The sequence below is a fragment of the Danio rerio genome, chromosome 2 (genome assembly GCF_052040795.2).
Source record: "Danio rerio strain M-AB ecotype USA chromosome 2, GRCz13ab, whole genome shotgun sequence".
NCBI lineage: Eukaryota > Metazoa > Chordata > Actinopteri > Cypriniformes > Danionidae > Danio > Danio rerio.
This window is the reverse complement of record NC_141022.1, coordinates 18,940,355-18,955,000: the sequence shown is the minus strand read 5'-3', so window position 1 is coordinate 18,955,000 and position 14,646 is coordinate 18,940,355. Positions and strand designations below refer to the sequence as shown.

The 14,646-nt window shown below is 38.7% G+C and overlaps 1 protein-coding gene across 12 annotated transcripts in view; it reads left to right on the top strand.

Annotated features, from left to right (window-relative positions):
• arhgef4 (Rho guanine nucleotide exchange factor 4) overlaps positions 1-14,646 on the top strand; it is a 160,672-nt gene that overhangs the window by 80,748 nt on the left and 65,278 nt on the right. For 6 of the 12 annotated variants that reach the window (XM_087240620.1, XM_087240619.1, XM_087240624.1 and 3 more), the window contains 2 exons: positions 4,507-11,331; positions 12,997-13,296. In XM_087240620.1, coding sequence (XP_087096746.1) covers positions 4,507-11,331; positions 12,997-13,296 — 7,125 coding nt within the window. The remainder of the gene's footprint in view (positions 1-4,506; positions 11,332-12,996; positions 13,297-14,646) is intronic. The other 6 variants (XM_087240626.1, XM_087240625.1, XM_087240631.1 and 3 more) reach the window with 1 other exon arrangement.

The following is a 14,646-nucleotide window of genomic DNA, read 5'->3' as shown; positions in this document are numbered from 1 at the left end:
GAGCTCAATAATCGGTATTGTAGCTTCTTACTTCTAAAATGCAGTGAGTGTATAATTTAATGTCTAATATGCATATATTAGATATTAACTCCAACATTTATTCAATATTGTTTTTAAATGATCAGAAATTAAATTTAAAAAAATTCTGAAGGTGTGAGCAATCAGTAAACAAATAAAATGACCGTACCTTACTGTAAACAAGTTTAACTCAAATTAGGAAGATAGTGTAGCTTATTATACAAACAAAAAGTGGTACTGCGAAAGGGCAAAAATATGTATGAGGCGGAAGTGTGTATCTCCTATCCAGCATTTGGATGAAATTTTTAAATCCCTCTTTGGTCGCTGCATTAAAAGACGCCGTGTCTTTAGCGAGGTAGCAAGTTATGGCATTAGTTATCTCCTGGTGCCTTTGTGATGTTTTTTATATAGTGTAACAGCTGCAAACATCTCTGATATTGTACTTTGCTGTTGCTTGCTACTAGATGGAGTATCACTGGCAATACTTTAAGTTGACTTTTTAGCAAGATGCTCCTCATATACTGTAGCTGCCTGTGGTGATTTTTCAGGTGCTGGTTGTTGTATTTTCTTGTGATGTAACAACAATTCTGCGACAGCTCTTACAAATGACCTGTGTTTGTTCGTTGCCTGTGACTTTGAAACCAAGATATTCCCATATAACCAATGTCCTGTTTTTCATTGATATTAATTTGTCTATTAATGCTACTAAAGCAGCAGATGCCATCATCCCACACGTTCGCACTTTCCTGTTTGCTTGTTTTTTATTGAATGCGTTACGCATAGTTCGGCTGCTTAATTTTGATTGGGCAGAATGAAAGTGTGCTCACTCAATTGGCTAGGAAGACTGTCACACACAGACGGCATTCACGCATTTGCTTTGAGTGAGGGAAATTAAGTAATATATATTTCATATCACAGCCTCTTGCAATAGCTTATCGCATCATCGCATTTTCGTTTCAATCCAATAATTGTGATTGGATTTTGATTTATCAAACAGCCCTAGCGTATGCCTCATTGTCATTGTTGTAGGTCAGAAGCAAGCGCTAAGAATGTGTAGATTTTGAAATTACCTTAGATTTAGTTAATTAAGTATTCTCTGTTGAAGAAGCAAGTCTGATGTGTATGCATATGTGTAGATGCATGCAAACATTCTTAATAAAATTGAATACTAAAACAAGCCTGCAAGGTGCAATAGGAGATCTGGAAATATGCTATTGTTAGCCTGATAGCACTGAAAGCCTACATCCCATCATGCAAATCACCATGCAAATTGATGCCTCCTAAACGCATGAAGGCATCATCCCTACAATACATCATGTTACATTCCCCAGGGAGAGATCTTTATAGTATTATTATAGTATTACTATTATAATATTATTTTTTATAGTAGTGGTTCTCAAACTGTGGTGCTGCCTTCTAGTGGTATGCAGAGTAATCCAATTTGTCATATGTACATGCAACATATATTTAAAAATGTATCAAAAATGGCTCATATTCGAATATGATGACATATAGCCTACAGTTTATTTATGAGGTCCAAGCAACATGAATAGGATACTTGAGGTTAACACTTTACATTTAAGTACAGTAGATTTTTTTTACTTTTTAAGAACAGTAGCCTATCATTTTAATGAACTTTTAAAAGCACATTTTAATTTAAACTTTATTTAGTTTTTTTTACATATAAGTACAGCAGTGTTAATGTTCAAACTATTTATAAGGTTTAAAGTGGCTGATAATAATAAATATACTTTATCATAGTAATTAATCTTCCATATTTTTAAACTGTGCAGAGCTGTAGCTGCTTATTTAGGCCTATTACGCTTCTGTATTTCAATACTGGTCATATGGTGGTACTTGGAGGGACAATTTGTTTCTAAGGTGGTACTTAATGAAAAAAAGTTTGAGAACCACTGATTTATAGTATTATAGTAATTAAAATTCCAAAATAAAAATAAAAAAGAATGTAGGTTATTGATGTTTGCCTGCCTTTCTGTGCATAAGTACACCAATGACGTGACCCTTTCTGCACAAAAGGGTTGGCAGAGGTATGGTTCTACATCTACCATAGAATATTAAAATACATAAAAATGCATTTGGACCATTTCATTTAATGACTGCTATTGGGGTGTGAAGAGAATTTCAACAAACACAACTTTTTTTTTTTACTACATTGCATCCTAAAGGACTGTGAATATTTTAAATAGGTTTGCCATCATGTTGTGTATCAGGTGGCATTAAGGGTTCAATATACTTACACATTTTTTCTGGCTTGTCTTTCCATTTTTACCGTCTGCATCTACTGTATATTTACACTGAACCCAGTTCTCCCATTCTCATGCCAAGCTCATGATGTATAGCCTTAAGATGTTAAGCCATTTAGTGAACTCAACTGTAATCAATTTGGCAAAACAAGCTCTGGTTACTGAATGGGGTCAGATGACGTTGTGTTGTTGTTTGAGGTCATTCCAACTGCCAATGAGGACAGGTTTTACTCTTACGCTGTGTCACTATGTGCTCTGTCACAGTTTTGACCCTGACATTTCGCTGCCGTTAATCATACTTGTTCTCAAATTAGCAATTTTTTTAGGTTTTAGCTTTGCAATTATTGTTATTTTCGTTAACGTCTTAACTATTATACATAGTTATACAGTGCATGTATTTACAAAAAGGTTTTTAATTTGAGCATTTACAAAAATAGAATTTAGGCTTTGTTCACGTTGAAAAAGACTGCAGGAATATTTGGCATGCTGCACTTTGATTCCTGCTGTTCTTAAAGCCATTCTTCTTAGTGTCCCTCCTCATTTAACATGACAGGTTTGGAGAGGCTTGACCTGTCTGGATTAGCTGAAGATACGCTGTGCTTAATGACCCCTCCAACTCTTAAGTACAAGCAGAGTATGATAGCGGTAGAGGTAGTGTTCATCTGTGACCCTCTTAGATTAAAATGTTTGTAGGTCACTCAAAGCACCAGAAACATTAGTGACTTAGACTGACAACTTCTTTTACAGCATTTTGAGAGCACTAGATTGGAAGCATAGTTGATTACCAGGATACAAACCAGTAGGTTATGAGGTCGATAAGAAGAGATTACAGAATGCACATGACTGTTGGTCTTCTTACGGGATTGTTTGTGTTTGTATTTAAGCCGAATGACAGCACTAATGTCATTCCTGGGACCATTTCCTGTCCAATTCTACAACCAAGCTCAAAGGGTCAAGGTGTTTGCTAAAAAACATGTCCCAGACAGTCCCTGCAGGGGACTTTTGTTATGACATCTGCATTGAATGTGATGTATTGTTGCACTTATAGGATATGCAGTGTGTTGCTCTGTTGATCAGCTGTTTTTGTTGTCAGCGTCACATTTGTGTTCTTTTTTGTTTGTGCTAATATGATGTTAATGACTCATGCAATCTGTTTTCTCTTGTGAGTACATTACATCTGCATCTGTTCATCATCATTCACAATTTTGTTGGTAGGAAATGATTCCTTGAACAAATGAGCAAATGCATCAGACGCTCCCTCAAGAGTTTTGCGTTAGCTGCATGGAGCAGGACATGGTTGAGTGATATATTAGTACCAGGTGTGAGGGGACTTTTTTTTTTTTCAATTTAATTGAATGATTATCATAGCTTGTAGACTCTGTGGTCTACAAGCATATGCTCCTTGTTAGAATTAAATTGATTACAGATCTGTAAAAAATGACTCAACAAATTGTTTAACTCTTAATTTTGAGTTGCCTCACTGATGTAACTTATGGCCCATTTCCACTTAGTGATTTGGTACGGTAAGGTATGGGTCGTTACGGGTCACCTTTATCAGGCTTGGTTTCCACTGTTAAAAGTGTACCAATAGATTTAGGTTGCTGAAAGAATCTTTTGCTCCTTTGTTTTTCTGGCTTCTCCTTTGTTTTTTCGCACTTCACTCTGCTGTTTGTCTATCCCTGAATGGATTAGATGTCAGAAGCACTTTAGTAATCATTAACCCCGTTATCAATATAGACGTTCAGCGAGCAATCATGAGACTGCCTCGTAAACAACAATAGGACAACATTTTTATCTTCTTGGCTTTATAGCTGCTCATCAAGAGGACGACAAAGTTTAAGCTCGGGTCAACCACTACTTATTATTATTATATGTATGTATTATAATGAAGTGATTTCTTGGTTGTGTATTTAAAAATGTTGCTTCCTTTGTTTTCTTTCTCATGGCTTGTACACATGCTAGTGATGTTTGTCTATAAACCAATAGTGTTCAGCTGTGCGTCTAGCTCCTTCTTTGGATAGAGTACCCAAAAAGTGGTACGGTGCAGTTTGTTTTAGGTACCTTTTGATCATGAAAATGGCCATAAAAGCATACCGAACCCCACCGTACCATACCACTCAGTGGAAACTGGTCATCTTAAACTGTTTGCTTAAATCAAGTAAGAACAATAAAGTGCTCCTTTTCAAGAACAGCAAAATAATGCACATGCTCTCTTTTCTCTTAGGCCCCCGCTTTAGAGGACTCTGGGAGTGAAGCAAGCTGTCTGGAGGATGGGGACTCCCAGCAGGAGGAATGTGGAGAGCAGCAGGACCACCAGGAATGGTGTGATCCGGTTTCTGAAGCAGCACAGGATACAAAAGAAGAATATTTCGACACACACCCATGGCACAGTGACACTTTCTCTGACTCTAGTCATGAAACTAAGTACTGCTGCAGGACCTCTGAGACTGGTGCTGTGGGTCATCTGGACTCACACGTTTCATTTGTTAAACCCACACCGTCAGCTAGAGAGAGAGATCCCTCTTTAGCTAAACGCCATCATGCTGTCTTTGACAGTCTCAGTGGGACAGTGGATAGAGTGCAATTGCAAACACAGACAGGAAATAACAAAACCATGCTCATGGGAGTTGATGGCACTAAACGAGAATGTGAGGAGGCTTTTATGAATTTTCCAGCAGGACCTGGACTTGATTCTTCTTCAACGAATGACCTATCTCATGTAGCAACACCCCTAGGGGATCTAAAGGACTCTGTAGAACTAAAAATATTCCCCAAGCCAAGTGCTAAAGACTCATTATTCACCATAACAGATGGATGTGATGAAGCCGAGTTAGGGGGCACCTTTGTTTCAACATCAAAATGGGATCAAACAAGTGCTCAGTCAAAACATAGTAAGCCACACATGCAGTTCATAAACTCAGACAAGAAAGAGTTACAGCAAAAGGATAAAAGTAATATGGAAATACCATTGATTCCAAATCCACCTGTTCTGAAATGTGCAGAAGCTGAACACAGTGAGTTACACAGTCAACATCATAAGCTAAATGTTGATGACACTGAGATCAGTTTATCTCCATCACAACACATTTCTGTATATGAGTCTTTATCATTTGAGAAGCCTGTTGAACAGAAAGTTTTATCATCAGAACACTCACTTCACTCAGTAGAGCACAGCCAACCACAGACATCAGTAGAGCACAGCCATCCACAGATATCAGTAGAGCACAGCCATCCACAGATATCAGTAGAGCACAGCCAACCACAGATATCAGTAGAGCACAGCCAACCACAGATATCAGTAGAGCACAGCCAACCACAGATATCAGTAGAGCACAGCCAACCACAGATATCAGTAGAGCACAGCCAACCACAGATATCAGTAGAGCACAGCCAACCACAGATATCAGTAGAGCACAGCCAACCACAGATATCAGTAGAGCACAGCCATCCACAGATATCAGTAGAGCACAGCCAACCACAGATATCATTAGAGCACAGCCATCCACAGATATCAGTAGAGCACAGCCATCCACAGATATCAGTAGAGCACAGCCGAACACATATGTCAGTAGAGCACAGCCAACCACAGATGTTAGTAGAGCACAACCAACCACAGATGTCAGTAGAGCACAACCAACCGCAGATGTCAGTAGACCACAGCCAACCACAGATATCAGTAGACCACAACCAACCGCAGATGTCAGTAGACCACAGCCAACCACAGATATCAGCAGAGCACAGGCATTCACAGATGTCAGTAGAGCACAGCCAAGCACAGATGTCAGTAGACCACAGTCAACCACAGATGTCAGTAGGCCACAGTCAATCACAGATATCAGTAGAGCACAGCCAACCACAGATATCAGTAGAGCACAGCCAACCACAGATATCAGTAGAGCACAGCCAACCACAGATGTCAGCAGAGCACAGGCAATCACAGATGTCAGTAGAGCACAGCCAACCTCAGATGTTAGTAGAGCACAGCCAATCACAGATGTCAGTAGAGCACAGCCAATCACAGATGTCAGTAGAGCACAGCCAATCGCAGATGTCAGTAGAGCACAGCCAACCACAGATGTTAGTAGAGCACAGCCAACCACAGTTATTTGTAGAGCACAGCCAATCACAGAACTCTGCTGATCACAGCCAGTCACAAGCTTCTTTAAACTGCAGCCAACCACAACTCTCAGAAGAATTCAGGCCATCACAAGATTTTGTTGAACACAACCAATCAAATAAAACTGTAGATCTCAACCAGTCACAGGATTCAGTAAAACACAGTCAGTTGCAGGATACAATGGAATACAGTAAAACACAAGCCTCAGTAGAGGAGGTTCCAACCAAACACAGCCAGACAGAGAATTTAGTAGAAGACAGGCAATCACAGTATTCAATAGAACACAGAAAATCACAGACATTAGTAGAAGACAGTCCAACACATGATTTTGTTGAACTTTGTCAATCAGGGCACTTAGCAGAACACAGCCAGTCAGATTGTTTGATAGAATGCAGTCAATCTACGAATTCAGTTAAACACAGCCAATCACAGGACACAGCAGAGCACAACCAATCAGAAGCTTCTGTAATCTGCAGTCAATCAAAGAATTCAATAGAACACGGTCCATCACAGGCCTCAGTAGAGAGGTCATCGCAAGATTTTGTTGAAGACTCACTAGAACACAGTCAGTCACATGATATCGCAGAGTGTATTCTGTCGCAAAATGTAATGGAACACAGCAAATCACAAGTCTTAGATGATGACAGGCCATCACAAGTTTATGTTGGAGACAACCAATCAGATAAATCTGTAGAAGTCAACATTTCACAAGATTCAGAAGAAGACAGGTCATTAACAGATTTTGTAGTACACAGCCAATCAGAGAACTCAGTAGAACACAGCCAGTCACAGGATTTAGTAGAACCTAGGCAATCACATGATTTAATAGAACACTTCAAATCACTAGACAACACAGAGCACAAGCAATCAGACATGAGTTATATAAACTGCAGTCAATCACAGGCCTCAGTAGAAATCTTGCAATCACACGAGTCTGTTGAACACAGCCAATCAGAACAGTCAGTAAAACACAGCCAGTCACAAGACACTGACAATTTTAGCCAGACACAGGATTTAATTAAGCACAGCCAATCACAGACTTTCATAAAATGCAAACACAACCAATCACTGGATGGCGTACAATATGATCAGTCAAAGATCTTAATAGAACAAACCCAATCACAGGATTCCGTAAAGGACAATCCATCCCAAGATCTTGTCAAACATAGCCAATCACAGGACACAGTAGAACCGAGTCAATCACAGGTCTCAGTAGAACACATCCAATCACAGGATTCCCAAGACTGCAGCCATTCACAGAACTCAACAGTACACAGCCAATCACAAACTTCAGTGGGACAAAGCCAATCCCAGGATTTGGTAGAACAAAGTCGATCACCAGCTGCAGCCGAAAACAGTCAATCACAGACTTCAGTGGAACACAGCCAATCACTGGATTCAGTGGAACACATGAAATCTCAGACTTCGGTGGAACACAGGCAATCACAGGTTGAATTGATTAAGGCACATTCCATGAACACCCGGTGGATGGTGACTGAGTCAGACACAGTAGCGTTTTATGACAAGGTGCGATTAAAACAAGACTGCATGGATGTTTGCGCAGATTGTGAAGTCGTTGAATCCTTGGGAGTTTTATCAAAACATGCTGACAATTTGAACTTCGAAAATAACGAAAGACTAAATTTCAAAACACAGGACTTAAATGACACTTCACCTGTTGTTTCTGAATACGAGTGTTTCCCACATGTGCCTAATGCATCTTCTATTGGAGTGCCAGATTCACTGCATCAGTGCACGATTAGCAATTCACCCTCAGACCTGCAGGTTAAAACTCAGCAGAGTTGGCCAGTATTACAAATACACACCGAAAAAGACGATTACTCAGTTAGTAGGTATCACATGGATGGTTACTGTTTGCAGGACAGTGAGCAAACAGAGTTTTACAAAACCTACCAGTGCCCTAACAGTACCATTAATTTTAATACACAGGGTGAGTTCACTGAAGCTCGGAAGGTTGTATCAACTGAAGGTGTATTTACTAGAGGTTGTATCAACACCAAACTTTTTGATGGCAAAAGTGTTGACATTGTAGGAGGACCGCAGAAGGACAGCAACAAGCATCACGTTATGAAAGGGAAAGAATGTACAATAGTTCCTTCAATAGAGCAGTCAGTAATTTACTCTGACAGTTCAGGATGCATAGAATATAAAAGGCCCAAAACGTTGAGCATTGCTTGTCCTGACATGACGACTGCTGAATCTGAAGGGTGTCCTGTAGACAGTCCTGTTGAATCACTTTCTACACTGTTTGAGATTCCACATGACAGATCTACAGTCAGCCCCACAGACATTTGCTTTGAGTTTAGTGATGGCCCTCATATGAACTGTACACAAGTAGCACAGAGTGTTATAGAATATTCAGATGCCCCCAAACTATTTCACCAGTTTGACACCCTGTCTGACAAACAAAGAAGACCTAATGAGTCAGCTGAAGCAATTGCGTCGAATGTTGATATTTTGTCTGGTGCACGTTCCGATCCTTTCACAAATGCACAGACTCCTTTTGATTATTCCCAGGTGAACAGCAGGAACTATACACAGAGCTCAGACACAAATAATAACATTAAAGCCATTACTTTAGAAGAGTGTGCCTCGGGAGTACAAATGTCATTGCCTAGTTCATTGCAGAAATACAGTAGGTTTACAAATAATGCTGAATGCTTAGTCTCAAAAAGGGGTGATTACAAAAACATTGATTCTTTTAGTGCTCGTAATACTCTGGCTACCCCCTTCAAAGCACCTGAAATGAAGACTGAAGTGAACAGCAGAGAAAATGTTGTGAAATCTAGCAGTCACATAGATGTTACACAGAGGAAGCTCTGTGATTGCTGCGGTGGAAAGGAGTGCCAGCTGCAGACAGCGGGTGTATTTCAGTTCAAGGGCACAGACGCCATCAGTCAGCGCAGAACTGCAGTGTTGCAAACCTTGAGTCCCCTCCACACAGATGACAGCACACATGAAGCGGTAAAAGTAGACTCTACAAGCTGTGAATTTTCACATATGGTCAGTTTGCTTACACACAAACATCCGAATCTTGTCCAAGAAGACTTCGTATTACCACTGACTGGAGCTCATAAGGCTGATGATACTCATGTATTAGAAAACATGGAGAGAAAGCATGAAACTTTCCCAATAAATGCTCTTAAAAGCACTGAATCAATATGTGAAACTTCTGATCCTCTTTTTAAGCAAACATTGCAATTGCACAACTCGGAGGTTGAGGGCGCATTTGTTTCATGTTGTCATATTTTGCCCATCACCAACTTAGAGGCCATTTTAGAGACGGACCGTTCCCCGGAGAGCTCATTTGCAGTAGAAAATGAACTGGATGAGCAACAGAGAGGAAGTCCTTTATCAGAAGGTGGATTAAATGAGGACCTAAGCTCTTGTGAGGATGTCAAAAACCGCCCACATGACAGCAGTTGTGATATGCATACAAAAGCCAATGTAGCCAATTTCATGAATGAACCCGATGCTGGAGAAACAATGAACTCTTTATCAAATGGGTTTGACAGCAGTGATGACCATAGTGTTTCCAGTTTGGTGTCACAAGACCTTGACTCCAGTACCAACAGTGAGGAGACGGAAGACACCATGCAGCCATCGTTTGGTCTTCGTGGTAATGCGAGAAATAAAAGAACACAGTCAGCCAAGGGCTCTATGTTTTCTGGTTTGATTCGAATGCCCACCTTCCGCAAGCCAAAACGAGAACTCAAACGCAATAAAAACAGGGTTGATCCGAAAGTTAGGGCATCCAGTGGGGATGGAGATGAACAAGATGAGATGAAGAACAACAGGTCACCCACATGCAGCAAATCTCACTCTTCACTGTACAAGACCCCTATATCTCAAAGTGCAGATCACCTTACTGATATTACAAAGCATTCTGACCACTCAAATGATGATGTTTTTGAAAGGGCTTTTGCTTTAAATGTGCAAAATAGAGAGAAACACATGCAACCTCAACACCCGTTTGAGCAGCAGCAGCAGAAAGATGGAGATGCACTCAGTTTTAGAGCTGGCCAGACAACAGAGGGGTTGCAACAAAAAAGATGCAAGAGCATTGATAACTTAAACTTACGCATGAAGCTGGCATTGGCTCACAAGTCTATTTCTAGCCTGTTTGAGACCAGATATCCTGAGAGGGACCAAGAGCAAATCTTACAGTTAGAGAATGAGGATGGGAAAACCAAGCAATCATGGAGAAAGACCAAACGATGTAACGAAGCAGAACTTTGCAAAAGAACTCCTGTTCCTGGGACGGTCTGTGACAAGTGCATACATCAGAGCCAAATTGATTGTGCCTTCTGTGCTTATCAGAACCGGTCCATATTAACCAACTTACCAAATGTCCAAGCAAGATTGAAGAACACGTGCCATTCTGACCCGCAGAGTTTGAAATCTGCACCTCAGGAAGGGTTTGAAGATGGTAAATATCTGGAGGAAGGTGAGCAGCCTTGTGGTGCTTTCTCAGATTCAGACCAAGCATCGGTAGATGGTTTTGAGTCCAGTGTAGAGGACAGGTCGCTGTCACCTGCACACCCCACTGTTCTTGCACTTTCAAACCAAATGTCACCTACCTGGACAAGGTCCCTAAGCTGCTTCGAGACAACTGATACACCGACAAGGCCCATGAGCCCCAAACCACACAGTCCTGGTCTGGGCTGGACACAGCGGAGGAGCTTCCGCTACCCCTCAAGATCTGTTGCATCTTCTCTCTGCTTGCTTGGTCAGGGAGTGAGCACTGACGGTCTCTTAGACCCACCTCAGAGGCCGACATCTCTAAAACCAAGGACAACACAACTCACCACAGCTCACTCCTTCGATTCTGAGTACTTACTGGAGGACAGCAGTTCAGACAACCAGTCTCAGAATAGCCTGAATTCAGCCTCCCTGATCAGCAAAACAGAGGTGAGTTAATCATGAAGTTTACAATGCTTGGAGAACTTTAATTGTGTCCTTTGAAGATGTATGAACTGTGGGTGTTGAACTGTTTAATCACTTTTTATATTTAGCTTTGTAGTTCTATATATCTGCTTTTTTTTTTTTAAGCTGACCCTGTAGGACTCGCAGTAGAACACATGTTTGATGCCTCTCTTTACCTAACAGCCTTTAGTTTCCCACTTACAAATTAATTAGTTTAAATTGGTGTGTTTTAAAAGCAAGACATACAAAATACACAAAGTCTGTATTCTGACTGATAATTAACCATACTTGCTGTTTTAATAGTGTTGTATGCAAGTTTGCAAGTCACAGTAGGGCAAGGGTGTCTAGTACTGTCTTGTGAGGGCCATTTTAGCTTCTGACTTTTTTAGCAAATCTGAGGTTCTTGATTTTCTGGTTCAGGTGTTTATTATAAGTGTAAAAGCTAAACTCTGCAGAACAGCGATCCTCTGGAGCAGAATTAAATAGGCTTGCTTAAGAGCTCTCAGTGAGATGTGGCATTGACAGTGCCATCTAGTGGGTAGAATTTAGAATCATATTTGTCTGTGTATCTATGGCTTCATATTGAAAAAAATAATTTGTACGCCTTTTTCCCCACACCATTTAGGGCTTGTGTCTTGCATTGGCAGATTTGTTATTCTTGATTATGAGTTTTTTTCAAATTTGGGGGATTGGTACATTCACAGAAATAGAGTATAGGGGATGTAACTGGGGTGGTACCTTTTTATAAGATACAAAATTGTATTCAATGGGTTACATTTACAGAGGTTATATTTTCAAAATGTAACTAATTATGAATAATCTTGTAAATCACTTATTAATCATAGTTCACCATGCACTAATGAGTTATTAAAATCCAAATTTGGTAAAATTAGGTAATGCACAGCGAGTTAACATTTACTAATGTTACTTCACTTTAATCATATTAAATAATGTTTAAAAAGATGAATGAATATGGTAACAAATGTATTACTAATTGTTTGTTTGTGTTAGTAAATACATTAATTAACATTAACTGACGGACCAGTATTTTAAAGTTTTACTCTTAAAGGGTTCAAATTGGTAGCTAGAAATATCCCATTTTTGTACATTTTAGGTACATACATCCCACCTCAGTGACAGTTACTATATTTCTTATTTCTAAGGGTATGCAAAGTCTTGTATGCTTGCCAAGACTGCATTTATTTGAGAAAAAAGTGTAGTCAGTATATTGCGAAATAATATTTCAATTCAAAATGAGTGTTCTCTTTGTCAGTTTATTTAAAAATGCTATTTGTACCTGAGATCGCTGATTTTTTTTGCATCATTATTTATCAGTAATGGGTCACATGATTCTTTAGAAATCATTATAATATGCTGATTTGTTTATAATAATAATAATAATAATAATAATAATAATAATACATTCTTATTATTAATACAATGTGTTTAAAACTAATCTGCCGATGCATTAAGACAAAACACACTTGACATTTGTAATATATTAAAGCATAGGTTTGCATTTTAAATATGCTAATTTATACTTTTATCTACTCAACATTATCAAAAATCAACATTTGACAAGCTTAATTCCATAGTGGACGTCCATTTTAAAACACCTGTACAATAACCACCCTAAATTTGCACTCAAAGCATGTACAGCACATTACTGAAGCAGAGAGAAGACCACAAGAAAATGCATGTGTGCTTCGGGTGAAGTCCAGAGATCCAGGTACAGCTGCGCCCAGGCCTATGTCAGACCTGTACGGCTGGACCATGTCTCTTCAGGGCACCAGAGAGTTGGCGCTCGACTTGGAGAGGAAGACTAACGCACATCAGCGCTCATGCTCATATGAAACATTGACCGATGTGGATAACATCCGCAAAAAGAAGCTAAGCAAGCAGCAAAGTTTGCGGCAGATTAGCACATCAACATCTGAGAGGCATGAGAAAGTAAGGAATTCTCGGAAAATGGGGAACCACTTGGCCATCAGCATCTCCCACTGTACCTTTTCTTCCTGTCCTGCTTTCCTCCTGTTTTGCACTCTTGGACCCTTGTAGTGTCTTTAGGATTTTTTCGACTTCTCTTCTATTTCTTGTGTTTTGCCTGAATAAACAAATATCTGGCCAAACACTTTCAGCATTACAACTTCTACCAGTATCTGAAGTTTTTAAAATGTATTTTATATATATATATATATATATATATATATATATATATATATATATATATATATATATATATATATATATATATATATATTTTTTTTTTTTTAAGTGTATAGAATTTTATTTTGTTCTGTTATGTTTATGTTTTATCATGAGCATGTTTGTTGTAATTTATTACATATTATTATTATTATTATTATTTATTTATTATTATTATTATTATTATTATTTTAGTAGGATGCATTATATGCAGTATGCACAAAATGATATTACTACTACTACTACTACTAATAATAATACTAAAATATAGAAAATTTATTTATAATAAAGGCCAATTAGAAGTATTTTTTATATTATACATATTTATACATCTACTTAAAAGTACCAAAGATTTTACTGGATTTATCAGCTAAAAAAGCTAAACATTTTCTATCAGGTTTAGATCAGGACTTTGGGCTGCCATTTCATTATTTCAGTGTTTTGAGGTTGAAGGAACAGCTTTTTTCATTTTTACTGTGTAACTGGGCTCACTGTCCTTCATACAAATTGCTGGCTTTTTAGGTGATGAATGCAGGGAATGAATTATATAATACTGAAAGAGCTTCTGATGAATATTTGCATTCATTCCGCCACGAATGCTTTAAATTACATTTTACTTTTCTTTAACATTGCCAAACCATGACACCTCACCTTCACCTTTCACACATTTTTTTATACACTTTGGGTTTGGGATTTTAAAAATAATAAAATATTGAAATATTTTACATATTTAAACATCCACATAAAGTTCTGAAAATTTCTAAGATTTTACTAGAAATACTATATGAGATAAAAAAGCTTAAAAAAATGTAACAGGTTTAGATCAGGACTGGGCTGCCATGTCATCATTTCAGTGTTTTGAGGTTGAAGGAACAGTTTTTTCCAATTTCACTGAGTGACAGGGCTTGCTGTCCTCCTTAAAAATTGCTAGCTTTTTGGGTGATGAACGCAGAGAATTAACTGTATAATCCCGAAGGAGCTTCTGATAATTGTTTGCGGTCATTCTGTCATGTTGCTTTAAGTACTCTTGTTCAACATTGCCAAACATGACAACTCACCTTCACCTTTCACACACTTTTATACACTTTTGGATTA